General features: G+C 38.7%; 1 protein-coding gene across 1 annotated transcript in view; it reads left to right on the forward strand.

Annotated features, from left to right (window-relative positions):
- Window positions 1-1,559: 1,559 nt before the first annotated feature.
- The window catches only part of LOC140139817 (short transient receptor potential channel 4-like), a 35,617-nt gene continuing 18,485 nt past the window's right edge, over window positions 1,560-18,691 (forward strand). The window contains exons 1-5 of the mRNA XM_072161553.1: window positions 1,560-2,313; window positions 9,081-9,199; window positions 9,719-9,826; window positions 10,474-10,742; window positions 17,469-17,607. Coding sequence (XP_072017654.1) covers window positions 2,001-2,313; window positions 9,081-9,199; window positions 9,719-9,826; window positions 10,474-10,742; window positions 17,469-17,607 — 948 coding nt within the window. The 5' untranslated portion in view covers window positions 1,560-2,000. The remainder of the gene's footprint in view (window positions 2,314-9,080; window positions 9,200-9,718; window positions 9,827-10,473; window positions 10,743-17,468; window positions 17,608-18,691) is intronic.

Here is an 18,691-nt window from a genome sequence, read left to right on the forward strand (position 1 = left end):
AAAAATGTTTAAAATTTAAACATTGTATTTCAGGAAGTATATCATTAGTGTTTATAACCGTTTGGTGTGTTAAAGTATAAACTTTTAAGTGTGGTTATTTCAAAAGGGAATGAAAGAGATGTTCTTTAGTTTGGTCGTTTAACATGGAGTTCTAGGATGGCTTGAAGTCATGACTTGATGTCAAAATTGCTCTGTTGACCTACTACAAACACAACAAATTTGACTGATTCCATTTAGGTATAAGTTGGGACATTACCATGATTACATTACAAATATGCCAAAATAAAAAATAAAAAAGTATTGAAAAAAAATAACCAATTTTTTATTATAAGATCAGGATGGTACATTTATAATAGCTAAATTTCTAAATATAAGTGTCACAAAATGGCATATGTTTCACTGCAAAAACAGCAGAGCAACACTTAATAAACACTTTAACACTTCATAAACACTTGTTTGTACAGTGAAGGTATAGAGGGTGTTAATTTATAAACACCAAAACACGTTTAGAAATATGAAGATGTTTATGCTTTTTAACACAAGATAGTGTGTTAAGATCTTATGTTAAAAACATAAACATCTTCATATTTCTAAACGTGTTTTGGTGTTTATAAATTAACACCCCTATACATTCACTGTACAAACAAGTGTTTATGAAGTGTTAAAGTGTTTATTAAGTGTTGCTCTGCTGTTTTTGCAGTGTTGAAATAGGAATATCTTTATGTCCCTTTAAAATTGTATGTGTAATGAAAAGTTTTGGCCTTTCATTTTGTATTATTATTGTATTTGCCTTCACCTATATCTATTGTATTTCTCATACATGAATAACTGTCTATAGGACTATAATTTCGATAATATGCCACCTCAGTTCGTGTATTTATTATTTCTGGCATTATATGTGGAGTCATTTCAAATCTGCAATTTTATGTTTATGTTGGAGTGTTTCATAAAAAGATATCCTTCATTTGGATTTGTCTAAGTGGAATGAAAAAAACAATCGACATTTTTGGCATGTTTGTGAACAAACATTATTATTATTAAAATTGGGTGAATAACTTAGCATGCATATGCTATGTTTTTCTTATGTCTACCAATATATAACAACGGGAGTATACCGTATCTGACGGCTATATCACGCCAGGACTACTGCACACCTGTATCTTCACCTGCGTACCCGGAGCTATACCTGGAATCATTAATGATGTATCATGCCAGGATATCGTGTTATACATTTTAAATCATATAGAAAGGATGTTTAAACCCCGGGGTTTAAACCCGCCTCATGACAGAAATTGAGTGGTTAGTGTAACTAGATGTACGAATTATGCAGAAGAAATAGCATTATAAATGAATATGTTGAGCGGCATATCACCTTTTAGCGGTGACGCAACTTGATGATATTATGTGAGTTTGGATAAATTGCAGGATAGTCACTGGTTCGAATCCAGGACCAATCGGATTAATCAGTGAGAACTTCGTTTGTATGAACAGTTTTACCCGATAACAGTATGACCTGCAGGTGACAACTTCATGGTAAATAGCTAGCATCAAGTTGTATCATGATTTATGACTGTAAATGTTTAGATCTTCGTCAACCTAACATGATTAAGATGATTAACTAATTTCTAATTATTATAATCGATATTCATTGATGCACTGGACTATATATCAATGTCACCAACCACGCACGCATTATCGTATCTGACAGTCAAATCTCTGTTTGATATATTAATGAGTAGGCCTATAAACGATTAATAAATCACAGTAAACTACTGGTTTAACAGGCGGTAGGCCCCATGGAGGACGATAAAGAATCACGAAGACCAAGTAGGGTCCACTTTGACACCGCTAGCGGCGAAGTCTCCACGGAATATATTCCAGTAGGTAACGATGTATGGGACAAGTACACGCGAGATGTGTCGGAGACCCCGGGGATGAGGACAACGGAACTTGGAAACCGATGTTGATGTTGACTCGACAGAACAGGATTATTTTTAAACATGCAGGAGGATGAGAAGCCAGTGATTAGCAGCAGTGATGAAGAGGACATTTTGGAAGATAACACCAGGCCTAATAACATCCCTCTGGGATCATCACACATATTCTCTGCAACATCACCAACTATACCGATAGTTGGTGGATTACTGTTGAAATTAGATGAGAAACAGAAGCTACTCTTTGACGCTGTTGAAGAGAATGATTTAGAGAGAGTAAGGGATCTGATGTGCGGGGAATCCCCAACCCCAGATATCAATGGGATTAACCAGCAAAGACGATCACCGCTAATAGTGGCTATTAGAGCTAAGCTTCTTGGTAAGTCACTGTTTGTTTGTTTGTTTGTTTGTTTGTTTGTTGTGAAACTTTTGACTCAGACCTACGCAGCGCAGGGGCGCGGCGTAACTAGATATTTTCATGGGGGGTGCAAGCGGGGAAAAACATAATAAATGGGCAGGCATCGTTCATGCTGTTCATTGGGTTTGTAAGCGCGTCAACGCCCTTGTATCGGGCGACGCGGTGGGAGGAGGGTCTTTGAGGAGTTATGTGACGGTCCCCGGATTGACAGTGGCGTAGATTTCTTTTTGACATTGGGGACAATTTGTATAGTGAATCCAGCACCTTTTGGCGACAAAAAAGTTTATGGTACAAATGCGCGCGAAACATAGTGGCATAGGCCTATTGAAGCCAAAGAGGTGACATAGGCATAGTACAAAAGTGGAATAAATGCGCGCGAAGCGGGCAAAACTTTTCATTAGGGGGAGGCAAGGTTCAAAGCCCCCCCTCCCGCTAGTTACACCACTGGACCTACGGCAAAAGAGATCGGACGTTCTTTCCGCTCAAATGATCAGCATAGCATTGTTCTGGACTTGGTTCACTTTATTGTCGCCTTTCAGCGGATCCGCGGAAGACGCTGCGAGAAACTACCCGCTGCAGAAGACGCTAAGATAAATTTGCCGCTGTGTCTTCCACAGGCCCCTAGCCAGGATTTTTGTGTTTTTGGGTGGGATGTGGGTGTGTGTGTGGGGGGGTGCTGATTTTGAAAAAGTGGATTTCCTTACCCAAATTTGGACCAAAAGTATAGAGAAGGTTCGTCCTTAGTGTCACAGCACGGTATTTATGTCCACGGTTGGAAAACCCACAGCTATATAAGTAGCGGAGAAGATTAAAATTGTCTGCGGAGGATCCTTGAGGAAGTTATATCCTCTCTAGGCCTAATAATGAAATTTTTTGGGGAAAATTGAGGTAAATATCACACTGTTGACTATATATTTTTGATATTTTGTTCAAACACGGTATAGATTATTCTGGGACACCCTGTATAATGTTGATGAAAGAACTTTGGTAAATTATTACGCCCAAGCAAATTGTTCCATTCGGCAATATTTACTTCAGTGTTATCAATGTTAAATTAATATTATTGATAAATAGGCCTACATTTATTGGTATATCTACTTAACGCAATTCGCTGTAGGCATACGCGTAGTGCACGTTATAATATGACCGTTGCTAGGTCAACTGGATCACGCTTTCCTTGTTACGAACCACTGATCGAAATGATCACAACACAATTACAAAGCCTATGGCATATCAATGAGCCCAGGCTTGGAGCAATAATCAATGGTTACTAACGTGCACTACGACAGCGAATAGAGGCCTTGCATGTGACGTATCATCCCGTAAATATGGCGGACTACTCAAATGCATTCAACAAAAGCATGATTGCAATCTACCGTGACAGTTCGTCTCGCTCATATAACCCTGCACTACGATCGAATAGGTTGATGACAACATTTGATTGAATGGACTGCACTCCGCCATAACTACGGTGAAGGACACCGGTTCAAATCCTTTGTTTGGAGCCAATCGATAAAAGAATGCAAGGCCTCTATAAGGATAAATGACCACATAAACAGCCAGTTTCTCATGACGAACCTTGGAAAGAGAAGAGCCACATAATTTTATAAACCATTTTGTCCACTTCAAACAAGTCGTTAAACTATATGTAAATAAATACATATTATTGACACATTTATACATTGCTTCACTTGAACTGATGTTGTTTGACAAAAGATATAAACATAATAAAATAAATGAATCGTAAGTAACACGACCTTCTTTAAATTACATACGGACAATGCCGACTATGATGATCAGCAAGCATATAAATTTCTGGTGATCTCAAATATCTCTTTAATATATTATCTCTAAATACGAAGGTTAGGGTATAATTTGTAACATAGGCCTATAAGATAACATCTGTAAACATATAATGAGCATATCGTTAATTTACATAAGTAGTAGGCCTATACTTGAAACGTTAGAGAGATTGCGATTTCCAAACGTACGTACCGAACGTACGTGGAATCTATTCAAAACCACTCTCCTGTGACGGGATTTTGAATAGATTTCACGTACGTTCGATGCTACGTTTGGAAATCGCAATCTCTCTGTTATCTATACCTACACGTATTTGATGAAGGCACGTGTACAGATGTAGGGGTGTGCGTTTGGGTGGTTGTGAGAAGGTGTGTGGTTCTTTTCAGTGAACGGTTCTTTTCAGAGCCACCAAACCTTTAAATTTAGCACATAGGAGAGGTCTGCTTGTTTTCCGCAGACATGAGGCAGTCTTCAGTGAATGGCTCTTTTCAGAGCCATCGGGTCTTTAAATTTAGCAGATAGGCGAGGTCTGCTTGTTTTCTGTAGACAAGGGGCAGTCTTCAGTGAACGGCTCTTTTTAGAGCCACCAAACATTCTAATTGAGCAGATAGGCGAGATCTGCTTGTTCTTTGTTGACAAGGGGCAGTCTTCAGTGAACGGCTCTTTTCAGAGCCATCAAACCTTTAAATTTAGCACATAGGAGAGGTCTTCTTGTTTACCGCAGACAAGAGGCAGTCTTCAGTGAATGGCTCTTTTCAGAGCCATCGGGTCTTTAAATTTAGCAGATAGGCGAGGTCTGCTTGTTTTCTGTAGACAAGGGGCAGTCTTCAGTGAACGGCTCTTTTTAGAGCCACCAAACATTCTTATTGAGCAGATAGGCGAGATCTGCTTGTTCTTTGTTGACAAGGGGCAGTCTTCAGTGAACGGCTCTTTTCAGAGCCACCAAACCTTCAAATTTAGCAGACAGGCGAGATCTGCTTGTTCTCTGTTGACAAGAGGCAGTCTTCAGTGAACGGCTCTGTTCAGAGCCATCAGTAGGCAAGGAGCGGCCCACATGTCTCATTCTTATAGGTACTTTGTCCTGAAGAAGTCAGAGCTTGTACTGACGAAAGCTTGACAGTTCTGCACTTGTCCGGCGGCGAACCCGCTAAAAACCCACTAATTGTGTGTGATTCTTATCTTCAATTTGCTCAAAATAACATTTACACATTAAGCTTACTACTATCCTAGTTTTGATTTTAAGTGTTCTAGATCAGCAGATAATGAAGATGTTGCAGGAGACGTCTATGAAAAATGTGCTCAACTATTCCCTATTCCAGAAAAATACAGCATTAATTTTTGGAGATTGCCATAGCTAAATCCTAATCCTTTAGTTAGCCCTAACTATAGCAATAAGAGTTAATATTTAGCCAATTTTTGGAAATAAGGGCCAAAAACATGCGTTTTGGGGGTGTTTTTCGTATGCCGTGACAATCAAGCCCAAAAGACTTGTACTAAGACTAATTTCAGTTTATGCATTCTAATTTTGGAAAAGACATGTTTCATTCTTATAACCAATAACTGTTTAATTAAAGTAACACAAAAAAGTGAAAATTAGAGCAAAATTTGGTCATATACTCGAGATTTTGAACGCTTAGACTTGTTCCAAGTCTTTGATTTTTGTGATTCGATTGTCAGAAAACATGCCGAAACTACATGTTTTAGTAAAATAGTGAATTTTTTCTTTTTATCTCCAATTAGGACTAAATGAATGATTAGGATTGAGCTATGTTTCAATTGGCAAATCTTGATAATATTTTTTTAATCCCCAAAAAATTAGAGCTGTATTTTTCTGGCATAGGGAGTAGGCCTTTACGGTAATGTTCTTGGCGTTTTGACAGTTGGTATTATTTATAAGCTATTATATTATATCTTGTTTAAATATGACCACGATTAGATGTCATCATGACATTCGATAGCAGTACAAATATCACCCGGAAATATCACAAATCAATTTACAAAGACCTTGCTTAAATTGTCAAAACTTCATTTATTTACATAGCAATCTAAGTTCACATTATACTTGACATTTTTGTCATAAATTGTTGGTTAAAATGTGCCTTGACCTCCGACCTTTTAAACATTTACCCTCTCACACAAACCATAAACATGAACTTTTATTTTGAACACCCATTTTATCCTATCGTTTTTGTTTGGTTTTACTTTTAAGGGGGTACTACACTCCTGGTCAATTTTGTGCCTATTTTTGCATTTTTCTCAAAAATTACAGCGCATTGGTGACAAGTAAGATATGTATATTATAGGGGCAAGGACTACAACTAGCAACTACTGCACTGAAAATTCAGCAACTCAAGGCAAGTAGTTATTGATCAAATATTGGTTTTCCCTCATTTTTGACTGTAACTCACTCCACAACTGTTGTCTGTGTTGAAATAAAATTTTCAGTGCAATAGTTGTAGTCCTTGCCCCTATAATATACATATCTTACTTGTCACCAATGCGCTATAATATTTGAGAAAAATGCAAAAATAGGCACAACATTGACCAGGGGTGTAGTACCCCCTTAAAGACAATACCAATCAAAATGAGAGTGTATCCCATTTTATTTGCACTCGAGATTGAAGCAAGTTTGGCAAAAAACGAGGTTTTCGCCATCAGTTCGTCCAAAATTATAGAGCCGACATGCGCGTTTATTCTAAGAGCCATTGTGCGGACGCGATTGTAATCACCGTATTGCATCGAATTATAATTATATAGACGAATCCAATTTCACGCATTCCTACACCTCGATGGTCGCTATAGCTGGGTCCCTGTCGGCTCCATCTCACCTAAAATGTGAAATGATGCGGCCTTGGATGGTATTTTAAACTGCATTCTATCACCCGTGTTACATGTAGACAAAAGAATGATGAGAGTTTACAACACAAAAGAATCTAACATCGAATTTTAAGCGGCTTTAATCCACCCAATTGGGCAGTGACAACACCAGTGCTGCGGGGACCCAATAATGGCCGACCAAATCCTGACCATGACTTGGCTCGTTGGATTCGTCTATAGCCGCTGTGAGATCAAGCAAGTTGATTCGTGGCCGAATGGTGAGGGCATTATGAATCTCCAGTTATTCTCGTTTTTGTGGGTTCGAGTCCCCGTGTGGTTCAATTTATTTTTTTCCTCTTTTTCCCATTTTCTTCCCTCTTTTCTTTCTTTTGTTCTTTTCCTTTTCTATTTTTCCTTTTTCATTTCTTTTTTTCTGATTTGATTGATTCGCTGACTGCAGTGATTGATTGTTTTCACTCTATATAGACCTAATTCAGAAATGTGTAGGCCTGTCTGTAGTAGATAAAGGGTGAGAAACAGACCATTACCATAGATAATCGGTGTCTTGTTGAGGTATGGTGAGCATGTTAGTCGCTCGGAAGGCGAGACCCCGAACACCGATTATCTATGGTGATGGTCTGTTTTGAACCGTTTATCTTACATATACGGCGAGCAAAAATAAACGAATTTGTTGTAAAAGTGTATTCATTTTCCAAAAACAAAATGAAAAAACTGATGTATTATTTTTGTAAAAGTTGTGGGTTTTCCCAAAATAAGAACACCTCGAGATAGTGTAATATTCTTCCCATGTGTCCTGCGTGCGAGTCTATTTAATGACAAATGCAAGTGATTTTATCAAATCAATACAGAATTGATCTCATTATTGACAATTGTATTTGAGGTGGTTTGGTAGGTTATTCACTTGCTTTAATCCGCTGGAGTTTATTCACCCCGTGACCATTGTTATTCAAATGATTAAATGAATAATGCAAATTAGAGTTTTGACTACCATCTGTTTCAACACCATGAAATTTATATCTTAGAAAAATGTGAGTATAAGCAGATATTTGAAAGACCTAGTAACGTTGTGTCCAATGGTGCTCCCCATTATGGGTAGGTCACAGTAAGGCTTTGCACCCCAGCCTCTTGACTTGTAATGAGTACCGCAGGTTAGTTTGCAAGCTCCCCTGGTCGGGTAGTATCCCGGGGTTCTTGCCTAGCAGCTAATTTGCATGGACCGTTGAGCGTTTTTGGGTTGGGCAAGGATAAAGGCAGATTCCCTTCTAAAAACCAATGGCAAGTTTATATACATGTACTGAGTTTACATTCAACGAAACGGGTTACTTTTATTTATGAATATTTACTTCGTTATGCTAATTAAGGTTTAATTTGCATAAATCTAACTGAGCACCAGTGGTGTTATATGAATTACTGTTATACGGACTGCAGAAGCCCTCTATAATTTTCTCTTGCCATGTAACATTTGCATTTAAATCGAGCTGTAAATGCATTTTTTCCAAAATTCTATCTGAGACTAGTAACCAACTCAGATTCTATGTATGTTGTGATCCTTTCCATAGTGTTTCTAGAATGTCCATGGTATTCCTTTTGTTTAGCTCGCTGCCCGAGACCGTTATCTTGAGCTATTGTGTTGATAACGGTCTCTGGGCAGCTAGCTACCTCCATTACTCTAGGTAATGGTCGAGGCAACGAACCTCAAACAAAAGGAATACAATGGATAATCTGTGAATAGAAAAGGGCTAGACGTATATTGTTGAATATTTTTCCCAAATTAGAGTCACGCGGTAGCCATAACCACAAGTTTTAAAAATAAACAACTAACAAAGAAGACTAAACAGATGCTCCCGCGAGACTAGGCCTATATATTTACACGTAACATTAATGTAAATTGTGGGATAGGCTTTTACGACAGAAATTTGTAACAATTAGTTCATAATTAGGCCTACAATAATATGGCTTCATTTGGGCCTTCATTTTCACACTTTTTCTAATTATAATTTTATACAATAATAGTGTCAAAATGCCTTTCTTATATACTTAACTTAAAAATATTGTTTAAAGTGTATTATACCTATATACTCTTTCAGATATGATCATGTTATTGCTGCAGTGCGGGGCTGCCGTAGGAGACGCGTTACTCCATGCAGTAGAATCAGGCTCTCCGGCTATTGTTAGGCTCATATGCACGTTTCTTGCACCGTCCAAGGTTTGTATATCTGTCAGTTGCCATTATGTCATACAATCTTGATGCGTTATGCCTGGCTAAGCACCGTTGAGTGTATACATACCTGTTTGTGTATCCCAAAATAAAAACGCATAAAATAACACCTTTCACCTTATTATGAATAATGGTCTTCCAAGTAGGCCTACGACTTCCCAAAACTTTCAGGTATTTGATTTATTTTGCACCACTTCCAACGGTCCGGTAATGAATGTTATTTGTCAATAATATCGGCCTATATTTGGTATCATACATCTTAAATCATATAATTCTAAATTCCACCAGGCATTATAAAACTTCAAGTGCAATTTTCGAATTTCTTGAAAACTTTGAACATTTGAAACTAAAATGAATAAAAACAAACAAACAAACAAACAAACAGCTCTAGACAAACTCGCTTACACGCAAAATGACGACCTCATTAGCTACACTAATTGAAATTAACATGATTTTTGCTCTCTTATATTATTAATAAACAGAAATAATTATTTGATTATGATACAGAAAGCTTTGAGGACTAGTATAGACGGGTTCGCGTTGGATACCAGCTTCCTACCAGCAGCAACGCCACTTATGTATGCCGCTAAAGAAAATAACCATGACATGGTCAAGGTGGGTATCAGCTAAATTTTACGGTGATCGTTTTTTTCTCCCATTTGACACGGGGAGCAACCCTCGATATCTTCATGGCAGAAATCGCCATGGTAGGTTGAATCCACATAGCCACGCATGGCCATTTTGTTCCGACCTTTGAGACGCATAATGAGCCGAGGGACATCCCGACTAAGGCTACTGACAATAGCCTGGTAATTGACCTTTCTGTGTGTGAGTGAGCATGTGTACGCCATGTGAGTGAGCGCTCACATCAGAAAATCAGAATATTTTTCGTCAGTTTTTGAGTTCAAGACGCACGCTTCTTTCTCAGGACGCTAGCTAACGACTATCATATCCGTTGAACATATATATATTCAAGTGCAAGGAACAAAATCTGGTTTCTTTAGACGAAATCAATTACAGGAGATATTCATCATTTTCTACCCCGGTATCCAAAGATTTATCGTCTGAATATCAAATCGTGCATAGCACATTCACGTGTATCGATCCCGGGTATTCATTTCAGTGTCTCTGCCGTATAATGTAATTATTAACCGGGCGATGTCGGTGTGTGGGGTGCAGGTGATGGGTATTTTACTTAACGAAACAAGTTGACCTTCGTTGGATTTATCACTTTTGATTTGATTCCTTTCATGCTTTACCAGATCCTAGTTGAACATGGCGCCGAAATACCCACTCTCGAAGCCGTCCTATCACGTACCGGGGAACAAACATCCTACGAGTTCTCCTTAGCACGTCTTTTCTGGCATCAATCGATTTCTAGCGAGGCATATCTTCTCTATGCAACGGATGATCCAGTACAAGCGGCCTTTAATGCCGGGAGGGTCATCAAGAAGTGTGAGGGAGAGCAACTGCCACATCTTAAGGAGGGCTATAACCAACTCATGAGGGAGCTCGACGAGTTCATTACAAAGTAATCAATGTTTTCATATTATTAAAGGCGTTTGACCCAGTGGCGTGCAGCACATTTCAAAGTGGGGTCAGGTTGTTCAGTCCCCCAATGGAGTCTGATTAAGGGGCAAATTTTGACGTTTTTAACGTTTTCTCCCGAATGACCAACAAAAGTGGGGGGGCGGGCATGCCCTGGTTTGACCCGATCGACAGCATCATCTCCCATTTAGCATAGGCTTAGGAAATCGGGGGTCTGGGGGGGGGGGCTTAGTGCGGGGCTGGAATACCTTTCAATCCCCTGCAATAATCCTAGGTGAAGTTAAAAAAAATTGTGACAAAATAGACGGAAAATGGGTGTTATGTGACCTATATTTTGCAACATTTTCTGACTCCGAGGGGACCCCCCTCGGGCACCGCCCAGGGTGGCCCACCAAAAGTTTCAGCCCCCCCCCCCCATGATGAAAATCTTCCTAAGCCAATATTTAGTTTCATCAAGACTTCAAGAGTGTGATTTTGGTATCAAAAGAAAGCTCATCTCATTAGGCCACAAAAATAGTTTTGTCTCATGTCCCCCGCGCGGATGGTGAAAACGTTCAAAAATAAAATTTTATTTTACAATTTTTATTTTATTTTCAAAAAATGAAGACAAATTGCCATTGGCAAAACATAAAGGGCCAAAACCGGAGAGTTTTCAAGGGGATAACACCCTGAACACATGAGTTATTGATAAAATAAAATAAAATAAAAACGTAGATTTAAAACTCCCATGGGACATTAGACAAATCTATTATTTTTTTGGCCTTAGCCTTAAATTTCCAATGTAATGAAAACAGTATACGAAGAAAAAATCGGACCACGTCCCTTTAAATTCAAGTTTATATAACTTGAAGTGATGTCAAATTTGAAACAAAGGTTAAATCTTTAAAAAAAACTTTAGCCTAGGCCTACTGTGTGTGAAAGAATGTAATAGAATTGTGAAAATACAGACTTGACATTTAGTATGGAATATTTCTTTGCAAAATTCCAAGACTGGTCTGGAATGGGTCTGCATAAACCGCATGGGGTAAATATTAATTGGGGTGTGTCGGGAGATGGTAACAAGTAATGTTTGAAAGAAAATGGGCATTAGTTAAAATTATGGCGCTCATAATGTAGTGAATCAGCCTAAAATGGCGGATATAAGGAGACTGAATTTGATTTTTGTGGGGGTAAAATATCTGAATTTGAACAACATTATTCTGATATTATCAAATTTATTGAGGTTTGACGTGATTTTGCTGAACCTAAATACAAATAGGCCTAAGTGTTCGTCAGAACTGAAATGCACTTACAATCTACCAGTTTGAGAGTAGGAGGAGCTTTACAAAATATGACTCTGAAAAGTGGTACACACTCAGAAAGTTTGAATAGCCCCCTGGGGCCAAATGTTATAAACTTACTGTAGGCCTACACAAAGAAACAGAATGAGTTCATTGGACAACCAAGAATCCGCGCAGTTGCTTTATACCATAAGTTTATAGCATTTGACCTCAGGGGGACCATTCAAACTTTTTGAGTACGTAACACTTTTAAAAGCCATATTTTAAGCTCCTCCCATGTTCAAAATATTGATACATTGCAAGTGTATTTCAGATGTGATGAATGCCAATTGCTAACGAAGTTTAGGAAATATCACCTCAAACCCCTATAAATTTGATAATAACAGAACAATGTTGCATAAAGTCAGAAATTGTGTTCCCCACAAAACTCAAATTCAGCCTCCTTTAATCCGCCATTTTAGGCAAATTCGCTCAATTGTGAGCACCATAATGTAAATTCATGAAAAGCACATTTTCAATCAAACAATTATTTCACATCATCTCCCGACACACCCCAATTAATATTTAGCCCGTGCGGTTTATGCAGACCCCTTCCAGACCAGTCATGGCATTTTGCGAAGTAGTTGAGACTTGCTTGTCAGTGACATTTTTGAACAATCAATGTGATTAATCAGGTCGTGACAATACAGTTTATCATTGACTTGTCCTACTTTTTTTTTTTTAAATTAAATGTCAGGAATTATTTAATTTTCTATACTTTTTGACACTCATGTCAAAACGTGGGACATGTCCGGTATGACCCCCCAAGTGGTGTCAAATAAAAGAGAAAAAAGTAAAGAATTACAATAAAAATATTTCCCTACGCGGGGTGCCACTCATCATAAGACCCTGGTAAATATTTATATGGGTCCGTTTTATATCTCTAAATGCCAAGCTAAGAAGGTATGACCCCTCAGTGGTGTCAAATGAATGATGAAAGAGAAAAAAAAGTAAAGAATATAATAAAAAATCTCCCTATCAGGGGTGACACTCCACATAAAGCCCTGGGTCAATATTCTTATTTTGGGTCCTTTCCTTATCTGGAAATGCCAAGAAGGTATGACCCCCCCCCCCCGAATGGTGTCAAATGAAAGAGAAAGAGGCAAAGAATATAATCAAAATAATTTCCCCACCGAGGGTGACACTCCTCATAAGACCTGGGTCAGTATTCATATTGTGGGTCCTTTTCATATCTTGAAATGCTAAGACGGTATGGCCCCGGTGTTAAATGAAAGAGAAATGTAAAGAATATAATGCAAATATAATGGAAACCACCGGGGTGACATTCCTCATAAGACTCTAATTGATATTCCTACTTTGGGTCTATCACAAAATTTGAAATCCCGAGAAGGTATGTCCCATGGGTGACTTGGTATACTACATTATTGCCAACGACCCATGGTTCAGCTATGGTGCGGTAACCGCTCTAGTAGACTAATAATCGTATCATAGTGGGCGAAGTTTTCTTCCCTTCAAAACGAAAATTCTCCCCCCCCCCCCCCCCCCCCCCCCCACACTAGACAAACCCACTCGTAGTTAATATATACCTTTGTGCAAAAACAAAATCAGGCGGCGAGTGGCATGATAGAGCCGGCAACTTGTGAAACCGCCCGGCCGTATGGCATTTTCCATATACTCGGTTAGTTTTGTGGGTTCAATATCGAACCCCAACGGTTTTAGCTTGTATTTATATTATTTATCAACATAGGCCTATTTGTTTGTGATATTTCAAGCGTTTTAAAATTTCAAAATAAACCCATTCAATTACACGGTTGACGATGAAAATTTACTGAATTTAGAGGATGCACGGCGACCACCACCTGAACAAAATATCTATGGATGGATATTATCATGTGTCAAGTTGAATATTGCACCTATGTTCATTGTATATCAAAAATACACCTTTCTTCAAATTCGTTTTGACGTCTATATACTGACATGAATTATGAATATTATTTTTTACGACCGTTGCATTATTTCAAATAGCAATTGACAAAATTGAGATTTATTAAAACGTATCAGAGGGGGCATGTATCGGTATAATTGAGATTTATTAAAACGTATCAGAGGGGGCATGTATCGGTATTTGCACTAAAATATTGAGACATAAAAAAACCCTTTAAAAGGGAGTACTCAGGCACACATAAAAAAGATATGGGGTGTCATTTCCGCCACATGTCCATCATTTTTCTTGGGAAGAGAAAAACGCCCAAAACTTTTGTTTTTATATATATTTAATTGGCCTTAACTCTATAGAACCGCAAGAATAGGCCTATGGAAATATAAATTTGACTATTCACTATTGGCTTCCTACTCTCTAAATGTAAAAGAGTGAATTTCCACTCGTTCAAGGAGTTGAACGAAGGACAACCCGTTTTTTGAGTGGAAAACACTTTAAACTGAAAGCAGTACATTTTCTTCAGGCAATATTCATTCTTTGAGAGTATACAGACTACTCTTTTCAATAATATTTTAGTGACATTTTTGTCCTCAATTTCACTCTCTCACTCTTTTCTTCCACTCGGTACATTTAGAGAGTTGACTCCTTTCCTACAGTTAAATGGCTAAAACTGAAAAAAAAAGTATGGTTTCTGCCATCCCTGCACTCGCCTTAAGGGCAAGGGCAATCGCCCCAAAATATGTTATCGACCAGTAGGCCTACTAAAAAGAATCGCGGAAATATCAAACGGAGAATGAAATGGGGAAAAATCATTCCAGTAGACAGAATCCGGGGGTCACTCTGACACAAGAGTGCTACCCATCCGCCCACCTACTCGCGTCCGATAAATGCACCCTAAATGGCGTAAGACAAAAATTTCTACTTTTCTTACACAAAAAACTGAATTAGGCTCACTATTTCACAATTAATTTTATTATTTTTTATACTTTCAAGTCAATCTGTACGTTTCTGCTTTTGACTGACGTCAGCATGCTCGTATTGGAGGTGGGGGGGGGTTAGAGCGGCAAAAAGGAAGGGGCGACAGAGAAGACGGGCGGCAAGATAAGTAAAGGGTTGGCTACAAAACGATTTTCTTATAAATTTACGCACAGTTTCCACCTTGATACGTGTACCCGAGTACACAGATATTTCCAAGCACAGCGAGTTTAGCCACTACGCAGTCTGTGTTTATACTACACGGTGAAGTGCATATAGCATCATAAGAGCTGTGTGAGATCTTGTGAAAAATAGGCATCTGTGATCAGCGGCTTTTGTCAAAACCTCAATTGCTCCCTTCATCCAATCAGAATTTTATATCGAACGAAAGCTAACACTTCCCCCTACAAACACTTTTTTTTCAATACGTCAACATCATAATTCAATGTTTATCGCAAGGCGAATGTGGTAAATCTGTTTAAAACGACCATCCAAGCACAATTTTTGACCAAAATGTAGGTTTTGAAAGTCAAAACTTCAAGTGCTCCTTATAATATTTTTCAAATTTTACGTCTTTAAATGAAAGAGCACGCTTATATTGTCCACATACTAACTTCATTTTAATCTGCAATGACCAATTCTCTTTAAATTGCAAATCTTGTGCAAAAAGTTACTATTTTTGCCTGTTTTGTCATACGGTTGTGAATTCAATGAACTATATGGCTTTGAAGAGCGCTTATAAATTGATATGAAAGAATTATTAAAGAAAAACCTTCGAAAAAGTTTGGGGTAACCTTTTGCTAAGTATGGGTGTCCATGCAGACATAACAAGAATAACAATCTATGATACAGACTATTATAAAATGATAACATTTTGTTGAACCCCAGGCAAACAGCCGCTCAAAACAACATAGCTGTCCTTATTTCTTAACATTGGCATATATTTAGTCTTCAAGATAAACATAATTTGTTTTGCTAGAGGATCTTTCTGTTACAATTAAGCTGAAACAATGGTCCCATGATACCAGAGAGGTGAGAATGGGACGAACCAAGGAGGTAAATAAATTTTGTCATGCACATTGGCTATGACTGTTGGATCGAATTTTTCAGCGGAAGAAATGATTTGATTGGATATGTAAAATATTACAAAAATTCAGTTCCCATGGTTACAATTAAAATACTGTTAAATAAAGGGTGGAAGTAATATTTTTCGCTGGAGCAAAAATGGGTGGGCCTCAATGGGATGTCGGAGAGGTTCGAACCGCAATCTGGTCAGGCACCTTTAACAGTCAATATGTTAGCTTATCCTCTAGGAGGGGGCACACAACTTTAGAAGTGACGGTATGTGTCTCAATATTACCCTTTTTTTGAAGTCAAGAATACCGATGACCCCCTTTTTATTTTTGAAAAAGTCATACCCGAATCCCGATGACCCTCTTTTTGTAGGTGCGGCCACACAACAAAGACTCCATTTTTCCAAGAATTGTATTATCAAAATGCCACAGAATAATGGAAACTTTCAAATTCTTTACTTTCAGCTAATTTGTATCGTTAATTTGGGAAAATTTAAGCAAGAAATAGAATTTTGCTCAATTTTGTCAAAAGTTTCTACGACCCCTTTATAAAAAATTTATACCCTTTTTTCAAAATATTACACCCAATAACCCCCTTTTCATTTGTTCCCAATGAGCCCCTTTAAAAACAAAAACTGAAATGCCTCACTTTGCGACTCCGGTAGGTACAGTATACTCATGGTAGGCCCTACTCGTGACTTATAAAGTTGAGTGCCCCGGGGCTTATCCTACAACGCAAATGAACCACAACTTGCGATATCTCAAATGATAATGATTGTAGATTTACGCTTCATCATCATCGTCACACAGTGTCATCGCCCGATATCTTCATGCCAGAAATCGCCATGTTAGGTTGAATCCACAGCCACGCATGGCCATTTTGTTCCGACCTTTAAGACGCATAATGAGCCGAGGACATCCCGACTAAGGCTACTGTCAATACCTCGGTATATTGACTTCTCTAGTGTGTAAGTGAGCTTGTATACGCCATGTGAGGGGGTGCTCACACTACGCTGTGTGTGAACATGTCCCGGAACATGTATACGCCATGTGAGTGAGTGCTCACATCAGAAAATCAGAATATTTTTGTCAGTTTATGAGTTCTAGACGCACGCTTCTTTCTCAAGACGCAAGCTAACGACTATCATATCCGTTGAACATATTATGTTCAAGTGCAAGGAACCAGATCTGGTTTCTTTATACGAAATCATTTACGGGAGATATTCATCATTTTCTACCCCGGTATCCAAAGATTTATCGTCTGAATATCAATCGTGCATAGCACATTTACGTGTATCGATCCCGGGTATTCATTTCAGTGTCTCTGTGTAATTATTAACCGGACGATGTCGGTGTGTGACATCTTCATCACCAGCATCATAATCAGCTATAATCATCCTCATATTATTATTATTATTATTTGATTTCTTTTTAATTTCAAGATATCTAGAGATGGCACGCAATAGCGGCGAAATCAGCACATTACTATGCGAAGAAGAGCCCCGGGCTGTACCAAGAAATGAACGACTAAATACTCTACCACAGAGGGTGCAGGACGCACTAAATCTACGATACAAACAGGTAGGCCTAAATGATGATGACGCAATTTCAATTCAAAGGAAAAAACGTCCGGAATACACGTCCGGAAATACCCGAGGGATATGCTGGATTAAATGTGTATAAAGGCCTATGTTATGAAACAATATGTAATTTTAAAATTTTGTCATTCTAAATCGCGCCGGGTGTTCTGATAAATGTGTGGTGGGGGCATCCAGAGCACATCGAAAAATTTTGGTGGGTATGCTCCCCCGGAATTTTGAGGAGGTGGGTCTTTGGGAACTGACGGCGTACCGGTAAAAGGGGGGTCTTTTGGAGCTGCGAATCGGGTTGCGAACGAGTTTTTGCAGTGATAAAATAGTGGTGCTAGAAAATCGCATCACAGATTTAAGCAAAGTATGCAAGGACTCAGTTTTTAAAGGTGAACCAAGGTTGATATAGCCCTACTATAATAGGACCTTTTAAACATATACCCCGGGAACCGCTAAAACCCAGTGACCGCTCCAACCGGAACCGGGGGAGGGGAGCGGTCAGAGTAGTTCTCTGGATATAATTATATGTTACAGAGCCAAGATCTATGATACGCGCGGTTTTTGGATTGCCACTGTCTGCAAGGCCCCCTGGATAGGTTGAACGTTTGTGCCCCCCCCCCCCAAATAGGCCTTAGGCCCTATAATTACGGTATAATACCGTAAGTATAGGCATACTAGGCCTATTGTGAGGGCACATCCCGGTATTGTTTTCCGACACATACTTTGCTGCATCCCAGAGGATGACAAGTCAATTTACAAACATGACAAATGTGTTTACAAAAGATATATCTTCAGGGTTTTTTTTGGTGACCCAGGCCTACTTATTTTGCACCCGCGGCACGCGGCACGCAGCATGCACAATGTACAATATGCCTGGATTCGGAACTATTTGGAAACTTGTTTTGAAAGAGGAAATTGCAGTGTTGTGGTGGCCTAAATAGATAAGAACAGAGGTTCGAAGCCTTCAACTTTTTTCATGATATCCTAGCCTAAAAGTAGCCTAAATTCAGTAGTACCATCTTTCGGGGGGTCAAAATCTAAATTTGAAGGACAAAGACGAAAACAATTCCCAATTG

Source organism: Amphiura filiformis, chromosome 18, assembly GCF_039555335.1.
Source record: "Amphiura filiformis chromosome 18, Afil_fr2py, whole genome shotgun sequence".
Taxonomy (NCBI): domain Eukaryota; kingdom Metazoa; phylum Echinodermata; class Ophiuroidea; order Amphilepidida; family Amphiuridae; genus Amphiura; species Amphiura filiformis.